At 52.2% G+C, this 11887-nt stretch overlaps 1 protein-coding gene across 3 annotated transcripts; it reads right to left on the bottom strand.

Moving 5' to 3' along the window:
- Positions 1–2530: 2530 nt before the first annotated feature.
- LOC140903908 (non-structural maintenance of chromosomes element 3 homolog) lies at positions 2531–10007 on the bottom strand. 3 transcript variants are annotated; one of them, XM_073325856.1, is made up of 10 exons: positions 9788–10007; positions 9580–9675; positions 9318–9381; positions 8609–8688; positions 7927–8021; positions 7421–7500; positions 7294–7336; positions 7055–7117; positions 4834–4948; positions 2531–4481 (listed from the first exon to the last, which is right to left on the bottom strand). In XM_073325856.1, exons 1-10 carry the CDS (start codon positions 9827–9829, stop codon positions 4335–4337), a joined length of 825 nt encoding a protein of 274 aa, XP_073181957.1. In that variant the 5' UTR covers positions 9830–10007; the 3' UTR covers positions 2531–4334. The 3 variants fall into 3 exon arrangements, with proteins under 3 accessions (XP_073181957.1, XP_073181958.1, XP_073181959.1); XM_073325857.1 differs by lacking the exon at positions 7055–7117; XM_073325858.1 differs by lacking the exon at positions 9580–9675.
- Positions 10008–11887: the final 1880 nt, after the last annotated feature.

The raw sequence follows: 11887 nt of genomic DNA, 5'->3' as shown, positions 1-11887 counted from the left end.
TTTTGGAAGGCACTTCAGATTCTTAAACCTTGGGTCGAGTGCTGTAGCTATCTTTAAAAATTTCACATTGGCACCTTCTTTGCATTTCGTCAGATCTTCAGTGAGTGTTTTTAAAATGAACAATGGGTGCTGAGTCATCATCCAAGACTGCTATAACATGAAACGTATGGCAGAATGCGGGTAAAACAGAGCCAGAGACATGCAATTATCCACCAAGGAGTTCAGTCCCAAATTTAATTAATGCATTTTTTTGTAACGAGTGTCATCAGCATGGAAGCATGTCCTTTGGAATGGTTGCCGAAGCATGAAGGGGCACACGAATGTTTAGCATATCTGGCACGTAAATACTTTGCCATGCTGGCTACCAAAGTCCCATGCATCACTCTCTGATGACATTGTAAATAAGAAGTAGGCAACATTATCGCCTGTAAATGTAAAACTTGTTTGCCTTAGCAATTAGCTGAACAAGAAGTAGGACTGAGTGGACTTGTAGGCCCTACAGTTTTGCATTGTTTTGTTTTTGAGTGCAGTTACCTAACCAAAAAATAAATAAATCTACATTTATAAGTTGCATTTTCATGATAAAAAGATTGCACTACGGTACTTGTATGTGATGATCTGAAAAATACTATTTCTTTCATGATTTTACAGTGCAAATATTTGTAATAAAAATATGAAGTGAACACTGTACACTTTGTGTTGTAATTGAAAGCAATATATTTGAAAAATGTAGAAAAACATCCAAAATATTTAATACATTTCAATTGGTATTCGATTAACAGTGCAATTAATCACAATTAATTTTTTTGTTAAATCACGAGTTAACTGTGATTAATTGACAGCCCATATGTTTACCTAGTAAAAGAAAACAATACCTTCATTTATTTTGAAATTACGAATTTCAAGCAAATAAAGTATTAAGCAAATAGAAAATAGTTTGCTCAGTCTGTGACTTTCTAGGACCTCCATGACTTCTGCAGCTTGGGTGGCCCCCAAGCCAACTGCACCTGCCGTTGCTGGGGCAGTCTCGGACAACCATGCCCCTCCCCCCAGCAGCAGCAGGAGTTTGGGTGTAGGAGAGGGCTAAGGTAAGGGAGGGGGTGGGGGCTCCACGGAGTCAGGTAGGGAGCCTGCGCCAGTCCCAGCTCTGGGGAGGGGAGGGCTGGCGGGCAGCCCATGGGCTCCACAGCCACCCTCCCCCCTGAGCACCCACAGCACAGTCCCGCTGCCCCCCGTACCCAAGAGTTAGTCAGGGGTATATAGTACAAGTTATGGACAGGTCACAGGCTGTGAATTTTTTACTGCACATGACCTGTCCATAACTTTTTACTAAAAACAGCCGTCACTAAAATGTAGCCTTAGTCATAGTCCAGTGTCTGGGTGACTCAGTCTGGAGCTGGGGACCTCAAGTCTTGTGACTCAAACTTCCCCTGATGAAGTGAGCCCAGCCTCTCCAAGCTCTGCTCACATAGCCATGAGCATGTGCAGACACACTCAGCAAAGTTACATGAATGCTTTCCCTGGCATTCCGGAACAGATACAGAACCCACCTCATAGCCCACAAAAGCTTATGCTCCAATAGGTCTGTTAGTCTATAAGGTGCCGCAAGTGCTCTTTGGTTTTTTTAGACTTTTAATGAGTTTACCCTGTTCGAGGGGGGTGTGTGTGCACACGCGCGTGTGTCCTGAGCAGCATAAGATGTGCATTTCTGAGTTGCAAAGCTGGGGCTGAGGGCTACGAGATGGGTTCTGTATCTGTTCAGGAATGCCAGGGAAAGCGTTCATGTAACTTTACTCAGTGAGGGACTGTCCTTCAGGATAGGTTATAGATCCTTGATGATGCACTAAAGAGGTTTTAGTTGGGGGCTGAAGGTGACAGCTAGTGGCGTTCTGTTACTTTCTTTGTTGGGCCTGTCCTGGAGTAGGTGACTTCTGGGTACTCTTCTGGCTCTTCAATCTGTTTCTTCCCTTCAGCAGGTGGGTATTGTAGTTATAAGAATGCTTGATAGAGATCCTGTAGGTATTTGTCTCTGTCTGAGGGATTGGAGCAAATGCGGTTGTATCATAGAGCTTGGCTGTAGACAATGGATCGTGCGATGTGGTCTCGATGAAAGCTGGAGGCATATAGGTAAGTATAGCGGTCAGTAGGTTTCCGGTATAGGGTGGTGTTTATGTGACCATCGCTTATTAGCGCTGCAGTGTCCAGGAAGTGGATCTCTTGTGTGGACTGGTCCAGGCGGAGGTTGATGGTGGGATGGAAATTGTTGAAATCATGGTGGAATTTCTCAAGGGCTTCTTTTCCATGGGTCCAGATGATGATGTCATCAATGTAGCGCAAGCAGAGTAGGGGCATTAGGGGACAACAGCTGAGGAAGCGTTGTTCTAAGTCAGCCATAAAAATGTTGGCATACTGTGGGGCCATGCGGGTACCCATAGCAGTGCCGCTGACTTGAGTCCATCAAAGGGTAACATGCCCCAGCCTTCATTAATCTGAGAAGAAATCCTTGAACACTTCAGTCAAATCACACTGGTTTAATGAAACCACTAAAACAAGTTTATTAACCAGAGAACAATAGCTGTTAAGTGACAAGTAATAAGTGAACTGGTTACAAAAGTGTTACCAAGCTAAATAAGATTTGAAAGACAAAGGTATCTCTCACCCCCAAACTTTCAGCAGTTCATCCAGTTAGGACCAAACCTCCCAGTTCAATGATGGTTCTTTGTCTTTCAAACGATCTTGCTACCGGACTTACCCTCTGGCTATCCAGGAGTCCACCAAATGGCCTCACTTAGATCTTGGCCTGGCACCTTCCTCACAGCTTGGGGTGCAGGTAAAGACATTTCCCCCCCCGCCCCCCAACCCCTGCTTATCCAAGCTATGCTCCTTCCTGCCAGCAGTTAAACACCCTCACTGCACTGCCATAAAACTTTGTGTGGCATCTGTGCTAACCCCATTAACATCCATGGGAACCTTAGATTATAAACTGGGGGTGCACCTGACACCCCACCTGAGATCAAGGGGCCATCAGACACCCCATCCCTGAGACCAGGACTCCTGGCATGCTTGGTGTCACACAGCCCTAATGAAAGACAGTCCCTACCCTAGAAAACATGGTCTGCTAGGTGGGGAGAGGAAACTGAGGCACAAAAGGGACACCCCCCTCAAAGCCATGGGATTGGGCACAGCTCTGGCCAATGAGGTAGGTGTAACCCTGTGCCTCCTGGGTCTTGTTGCAGAATGTCAAAGAAGCCCTTTAAAGCAGGCTCTCTCCTTCACTGTGGCTGCAGGGTCAGTGCTGTTCTCCTCACAGGGATTGTGAAGCTAGACTGGGGCCTCAAGCCCTGGCTCCTGAAGTCAGATTGCTGCATGAGTTTACCTTTCAGTTTCTAGCCTGCAGCAAGCCTGAGCCAATCGTTCAGTGAGGGGGGGAGCTGTCCTGAGCATGAGTGATGCTGCCTAGGTCTGCAGAGAGCCTGAGCTGATCACTTGGCAAGGGGGTGATACGTCCTGAGCGTACACAACGCTGCCTGAGGTGATCACTCAGCGACACAGGGAGAGCTGTCCCAAGTGTAACTGCGCAGCAAGGCAACATGATTGTCACTGGGGGGAGCTGCAGGCAGGGAGGAATGCAGCAGCTGCAGACACAGCCCTGGCTGTCAGGTAACATACCCAGGACCATCACCAGCCACCAGAACCAGCACTGCTTAGGGGGGCTGCTACAGCACACTGTTTGCTGTACTCCAACCCTCTTACAAGGTGTGTCTGGAGGTGTGCCTGGAGCTTCTTCCTGGGGACACTCATCTAGGCCCCCTCCCACAAACAAGCACCCTTTCACATGGGCAGCAGGCAAGAGCTTAGTGTGCTTTTGGCCTCCAGAAACTCATCCCCTGTAGTTAAAATCCCACTGCAGAGAATTGCATACTGCCCTAAGGGGACTTTATTTGAAAGCGTCATGGGTGGATCACAAGGGTCAGAGGTCATGTCAGTGCCCAGCTCTGACCCAGCTTGTGTGTGTGGAGGAAACCCACTCCATGGCAACTCCGAAGGGAGGGGTTCCCACAAGCTGAGCATGCCCCTCTCCAGAAAGGTGAGGAGGGGTCTCTGCAGCTGAGCTAATCAATATACAACAATCAAACTGCACTGTACAACCCATTTGTCCATAGGCCATGCCTAAATGAGGCAGGTGGGCTGAGATCAGGAGGGCAGAGGCAGCTGCCACAGTGGACCCTTGGGTGCTTGATGCTAGGCTCAGCATGGACAGAGGCCACAGCTCCCCTGCTCCTAGGGTCTGCTGGTTCACAAGGCAGACCACCTGTGGATGAAGTGGATAAGATTCACCAGTTCCTCCTCCGTGCCCCCTGGCTGGCCCCACCAGTATCTTCAGGGGTGCTAGTATCTTGGGACAGGCCACCCACAGCTGCCTCCTCAGCTGCCGCCTCATTGTACTGGGTGCTCCAGGCCTTGGGGTCCTTGCTCTGGATCTGATGAAAAGAGATAGGAAGAGGGGATTGAGAGAGCTGGGCTGTGATCTCCCCTGGGGCCTGCATGGGCAGCAGCAGCCCTTAGGGAGCATATGTCTACTGCCCCTGTGAAGGACTCCCCTGCCCAGGGACCCTGAGATACCCCCAAACCTCAGTCCCCTTGGTTGCCTGGGGACTGTCCCCCCATTTCCCCAAGACCTGCCCCCTAGGGTTTTAGTCTTCACTTCTCCACAGTCCCCTATTAGTGACCCCTCAACCTCCAGGCACCCAAGCCTTAGTCCCCTTGGGGGCTCAAGCACTGCTCCCCCTAAATCCGAGCCCTCCCCTTCCTTAAGTCCCAGCAGGCAGGTACCTTGGCGACAAAGCGCAGGATCTGCATCTTGGAGGTCTCCCTGGCAGCCCGTGCCCCCCACTGGAACTCAAACTCGGGTGGATCTGTGTGGGGTATGCGGTTGTATTCCAGGTACCTGATGGGGGAAGGGCATAGCAATCAGCGACCATGACCCCTTCCCCAACCCGTCAAAACACCACCCACCTCTACTGTCATTGAGCCCACATCAATCCCTGCTTTTCCCCCCCTCCCTCCACCTCCCAGCCCACTTCCTCCTGAAGAACAGCTATATGACCCCAATAACCTGCTCCCAGCATGGCCAAATAGGTAGAGCAGTAGGCTCAGGACACCTGGGCTCTAGCTGGCCTGTTACTCCTGTGCTCACAGCCCCTTTGGGTGTAGGCTCCACTCCCGACTGCAACTCCATGCCCCTCCCCTTCACAAAGGCCTTGGGGCCCTCCATTCTCCAAAGCCCCTGAGGCCAGTCCTCCTTCCTGTTGCCCAAGAGAAAATGGGTTGCTGGATGTCCCCAGCCCACAGAGAAGGGCAAAGGGCTAGCCCAGCCTGTGTGCGTGTCCGATGCCCTCCGGCACAGGGAGCCAGCCTCCCGGCTGACTGCATGAGGGGGCAACAAGATAATCTGCGGCGTGGTATAAACAGCAAGGCTATGGGCTCCGCCATGGCTGCTCTGTGCACGCCGACCACGTGGGATTTGAACTGCCTGCCCCCAGGCTCGCAGAGAGAGCAGCCATCCAACCTGCTGGGCCACTGCGGCACCCCGGACAAGACCCAAATCCACTAATGTGCAAGGACGATGAGTGACAGAAAGACTCCTGGGTTCTGTGCCTGGCTCTGGGAGGGGAATGGGGCCTACTGGTTAGAGCAGGGGGCTGAGCGCTAGCTCTTCACCTCCCCTATCCCACTAGACCATGTGACATTTTTTATATTATAAATGTGACATATAACATATTCCCCATTCATTCTTTTTTAATTTATATTAAAATTATATTTTTAATATAAATTAAAAAATAATGAATGGGGAATATGTATGTAATTGTGATATTACATATAAAACAGGCCATGTGAGATATTGGGGAAAGGTTTTGATCATCTGAATGTCACTGATCTAAATATGTATATGATTTTTCTTAACTTCATATGCATTACTGTGTTGTATGGTTGTCACTAAAATATGCTGAGGGTTTGGAAGCGACCAGATACTAGCTCTCCAGAGACAATGCCAAGGAAAGCAACCAACGCCCAGGAGGCTGTCAAACAACTATTAACAGCCATTGTCCACCAAGGGAATTACAATTCAATGACTTACTGAGACACACTGGGGTACTGCTTCACCTTGTGAATCAGCAATGCCCAGACATGTCTGGACTTGTGTTCTCCAAGCATATGGACTAAGAGTATAAAACAGAACACCACAGCCACATGCTGGGCCTTTCTCCTGATCCCACCTATGCTGCAAGCAACAAAGACATTCAGAAGACTGAAGACTCCAACAGAGGCGGCTGGCTCAGGTTTAAAGGACAAACCTGTATATTAAGGACTGCAATATCCAGTGGGGTGAGAAAAACTGCTTTACCTAGATGTTGCCCAGTCTAACAGAGTTGAGAGTTTAGACCGAGTGTTTATATTATCTTTTGGTAACTGACTTTTTGCCTATCATTTAAAATTTATCTTTTTGTGTTCAATAAACTTTTTACTGTTTATCTTTACCAGTGAGTTTGCCTGAAGCGTGTTGTAAATCTGTTCAGGTTTGCAAAAGCTGGTGTATATCCACTTTCCATTCATGAAGTGGTGAACCAATTAATAAATTGGTATATTCCTGAAGTACAAGACTTGGGGGGGGGGAAGGGGAGGGAGGGATTTGGCTCTGGTGCCTTTCTCTGTGAGATCCAGCAGTGGCTCTAGGATCATTCATGCAATCTAGCTGGGTGTGGGGCTCCACATGTGGTTGTGCTGAGTGATCACAGCGCCTAGAGGGGGTTGCTGCTTGTCACTAGCAAAACACTGAGACACTTAGCCCAGGCTGGAGAGTTAAGGAGGCACAGCAGTCCCACAGTCCCCAGGCTGCACCCCAGCGATCCCATCACAGACCTCACTCCCCCCCCAGAGCCAGGCACAGAACCCAGGAGTCCTGGCTCCCAGCCCACCCTGCTCTAAGCATTAGACCCCACTCCCAACCCCTCCCAGACTTGGAACTGAGGCATCCTGACAAGCCCAAACTTACTTTTGGCGGACAAATTCCTCAGTCACCAACTTCTTGACATCCCCAAAAACCTCGTGTCTCACTCTGGAGGGGTTGTGGATAGGAACGTGTTAAAAGGGCATGGCCTTTGGGCACAGGCCCGCGCTGCTCCACCCCCACTCTGCAAGCCCCTTCATTGATTAGCTGGTGCCCAGAGAGGGAGGAGCCTGCAGCTGGCAGGGGACAGCGTGAACCCCTGGTATCCCAGACCCCACACATACCCAGGGTCAACTCGCAGTCTCCGCAACATCTCCCACACCGCAGCTGAAAGGGCAAAACAAGAATGTCAGTCAGGAGGTAGAGCCTACAGGGAAGTGGCAAGGCCCACAGGGAAGGGGCAAGGCTTACATTCTTTGGCAGCATTGCCCTTCATGAAGAGGAAGCTGAGGATGACAGTGAGGAGGCCCAGCTTTGCTGTGCAATCATCCCTGCAACACACACAAGAGGGGTGTCACTCACCCAGGGAACTCTGCGGAGGACTGGGAACTGGACAAGGAAGTAGAGGGTTTAATGGCAGAACAAAGATCCCCCTCAAACCTTCCAGAGCTGGAAAAAGAACCCTGGCATCCTGGCTCCCAGCCTCCCCCATTCTACCCACTAGAGCCAAGGACAGCCAATAGACCTCCCAGCAGACCTTCAGCCACATGGACACTGTAAGGCAGCCTTCTGGTCACTAGGGGGCAGAGGAACACAATGCCAGGATGGGGGCATGCAGGGATCAGCCATGGCAGTTTTATGTGGGGTGGGGTTTGGTGGGTGGGTGGACCCTAATGACAAGGATTAGCTCTTAAAAGGCTTGGAAGCCTCTGTCATGCTGCCCCCACCCCAGCCAGCCAGTCCCCTCCCTCTCTTACTGTTTCAAGTTCTCCCCTTCCAGGCGTGGCAGGTTGCTGACCAGGATGTAGATGTGATTCTTGGCATCTATCTCCACCAGCTGCAACCCAAAAACCTGGCGGGGGGGGAAGGTGAGGTTAATTTCAGAGGCAGGGGATGGGGAGTAGGGTCTTGTAGTTAGAGCAGGGCATGATGGGAGGAGCCAGGATTCCCGAGTTCTATCCCTGACACTGGGAGGTGAGTGGCAAGAGGAAAGGGCTGCAAGTAGCCAAGATAATATCGACCCAGAACATTAAGGCTATGTCTACACTACGGACATAATGCAGCTGCTCTTTGCCAGCATGTAGCCTGTATCCTCTGTAGCCACTCTATGCTGGTGGGAGTGAAACTTAGGTCGGTCAGGGGTGTGTTTTTTCACACCCCTGACCGACAAAAGTCATAGTGCAGACAAAGCCCAAGGTAAACAACAGCTTTAAAAGATTTGTAAGGATCACTCAGCTGAAAGATAGTCCCTCATGCAACACAGTGCCCCTTAGCGCCCGGCACCAACTGGCAGGGGAGAGTGCCCCCTGCCAAGCCCCCGCAGCACAGCACCCCTAGTGCCCAGCACTGATTGGCAAGGGAGAGCAACCTCTGCTGAGCCTCCCAGGGGATACTGTCCTCAGCCAAGCCCCCCCGTTCCGCTCCCCACAGCGCGGTGACCTGCTGGAGGTTCCTGCCGGCTCTCTTAATGATCTCAGAATAGACGCTTTTGTAGTCTTTGATGACATTCTTCAGGATATCTACACAGGGGAAGAGAGGGAAACATGTTACAGCTATTCCCATTGCTCCTAGAACCCCCTGCTGGCAAGACAGGGCCCATGCAGTGGTAACCCTCTAACCCAGCAGGGCCAGTAGCAGAACCACTGGTCTGGAGTTGTAAATTTTTAATGACTGTTTCAGCTACATTCCCCTCCTCATCAGATACCCCCTCCCGGGGATCCCACAACCTGCATCATGGGGATCTAATTTGATTCTCTGAAAGTTTCCAACATTATTGGTGGCCCATATGAAGGGGCCTGTGAAACGAGGACTCCTGGGTTCTGGCCCCACCTCTGCGAGGGGAGTCAGGTCCAGTGGTTAGAGCAGGGACAGCTGGAAGCCAGGACTCCTGGTTTCCATCCCTGGCTCTGGGAAGGGAGTGGGGTCTAATGGGTCAGAGCAGAGTCAGAACTCCAGGGTCCTATCACTAGTTTTAAGGGGGAGGGGGAGTCACTGTGGCCAAATGGCTGAGTCCTGGCTCTGCTGCCTCAGAGATCTGGATTCAGACTGAGTGGGGAATAGAAGCGGCCTCAGGGAGCCCCTCTGGTAATCTGAGGGGGGCCGCAGACCCTCCACTCTAGAGTCCATGATCATCTAGCAGGCCTCTTACCTGCCCGTTTGATGGGGATTTTCTTCTGATCCTTGACCAGCAGGTATTGCACCAATTCGCTCACCTGCAGGTGGAGAACAAGGTGCATTACCCACAGGGAGGGGGGCTCCCATGGGGGAGGAACAGGCCCCCCACGTAGGGCTGCCAGTTTTGATGTACTCCTGGAGGCTGCATCCTAGGACACAATCTTCCATTCAAAATTAATCTTCAATTCCGGGATAACTGGCAGCCCGCCCCGCCGTGTCTCGGAGGCCGCCCCCACCTTCTGATCCACTTGAGCCGGCGAGAGTCTCTCCAAGCTCCGCTGCACCTGGCTGGCGCCCTGGGTCGGCGCAGAGGCCGCGGCCGCGTCTTCCCCCTGCGCGGGGCGGGAGGCGCGTCAGAGCAGAAACCGGCCAGGGGAGCGCTGAGGCAGCGGGCGCGGGCCGTGCCCCGCCAGCCCCGGAGTGTCCCCAAGGCCCGCTCCGTACCTGGGCGGGGCCCGGCCCCTTACTGCGCCTCTTCTGCGCCATCGCTGCGGGCGGCTCCTCTCCCTGAGCGGGTCGCTGGCACCCGGCGCGCAGCCTCCGCGGGGCTCAGCGTCCGCAGCCGCCCCCAAGCGCGGCCCCGGGGCCCAGGCCGGGAGAGGGCCCCTCACCCCGCTCGCGCCTCCCTCCGCTTCCCGCGCGGCCAGGCCACACCACACCACCCCCCTCTGCGCATGCGTCACCGCTTCGCGCGCGCGCGCGCGCCCTTGCCTTGCCCTGCCTCCCCTCTTCGCCTCCCGCCAGCCCCGCCTCCTTCAGCGCTTTCCCCCTCCCAGCCCCGCCCCCTTTAATGTCTTCCCTCAGCCTGCCCCGCCCTCTGCCGCTCACTCCTTACGGCCACACCCCTTCTAAAGCCCGGCCCCCTCAAACGCCCCGCCTCGAAGCCCCGCCCACCGGGTTTGAAATGCGGCGCGAAAATGGCCCTTGGTGCCCAGTCATGGGAGGGCGCCCCTCCCCCACACCACAGCGGAGCGTGCCCCGGGCCCTGGCCCCTCAGCCCCCGCGCTAGAGGCTCACACGTGTCCCCCCATCGCACCCCCATGGCCACAGCTCCTGAGAGTTTCAGTCAGTGTTTACAGTTCGGTCCAATGGCTCTCGGCACCCCCCCAATACACATTGTTCCAGCCCCCCTGACCCTGGAGCCGTGGACCCCCAAGGATGCCACAGAGCCCCTCCCCCCCCACCCATGCCACCACCCCAGGTCCCACATTGGCTGCAAGAGACCTGTTGCCACCAGGCCCCGTGTGACCTCACCCTGGATTGCTTGGGACCCCAGGCCAGGCCCCATCCGCCCATCCAGGGTCCAATAATGGCTCTCCCATCCCCCACCTTGCCCCCCTGATGGTCCCAGGCTAAAGGGATTTCTAGCCTGGGTGTGGAAACTAGTGGGGAGCCTGTATCAGCAGTCAGGGTGGGAAACTGTTCATTCAAATTCTAACCTTCGAGTATGTTAAACTTAGTTTGCGGTTTTGTTTATTTGCCAGGGAATCTGCTTTGATCTTTTTGCTTTCACTTATAATCACTTAAAATCTATATTTCTGTAGTTAATCAACCTTTTTTTGCTTTATCTAAACCAGTGTGCCTTTAAGCGAAGTGTCTGGGGGAAAATCCAGCTTGGTACCACAGGCTTGTTGCGTATTCCTCCACACATTGAGGGAGGGGGGACTATTTACGAGCTTACATTGTACAGATCCCTGTGCAGAGCAAGACGGTATAATTTTGGGTTTATACTCCAGAGGGAGGTGCATGCCTGGGGGGCTGGGAAGTTGGCTAGTCCCTGCTGTTTGCACTCAGGTAGCTCAGTCTGGGTGAGTGGCGCCATCTGCTCTCATGTTGGGTGATAACAGGGCCGGTGAGGCTGGCTGTGTCTCCAACCCAGCTGTGTGTCGTAGAGGGGCACAGCGGTTCCCACTGCACCCTGCGGGTGACAACCCATCACAAGCACCACCTTGGACACATCCCTAGACTGCCCCCTCTCTCCTCCAAACTGTCCATATCACAACTCTACAAAATGACCTGGATATCAACAAGATGAAATTCAATAAATACAAGGGGAAAGAATTTTTAAATATATTAGGAACAAAAAGAGTCTTGACAATGATATTGGTCCATTACTCAATGGCAATGGCAGAATTGTCAATAATAAGGCAGAAAAGGCAAAAGTGATCAATAAATATTTCTCTTCTGTACTTGGCGAAAAAACAGATGATGTAGTTTCATCCTCTAGGGGTGATAATACTCTTTCCATTCCACTAGTATCTCTGAAGAATGTTAAACGGATGCCTTGAAGTTGGTAGCATTGGCACTGTCCACTGTCCAAAGACAGAATAGTGGCTAGATAGACCATCGGTCTGATCTAATGCAGCCATTTTTATGTTCCTTTCTTTGTAGACGTTTTTAAATCAGCAGGTCCAGATAACTTGCATTGACGAGTTTTAAAATTGCTGGCTGAAGAGCTCACTGGACTGTTAACACTGATTTTCAATAAATCTTGGGGCAATGGAGAAGTTCCAGAAGACTGGAAGAAAGCTAATGTGCCAATTT

The sequence above is a fragment of the Lepidochelys kempii genome, chromosome 27, assembly GCF_965140265.1.
Source record: "Lepidochelys kempii isolate rLepKem1 chromosome 27, rLepKem1.hap2, whole genome shotgun sequence".
Lineage (NCBI taxonomy): Eukaryota > Metazoa > Chordata > Testudines > Cheloniidae > Lepidochelys > Lepidochelys kempii.
The sequence above is the reverse complement of the archived record's forward strand: the minus strand, read 5'-3'. Positions and strand labels throughout refer to the sequence as shown.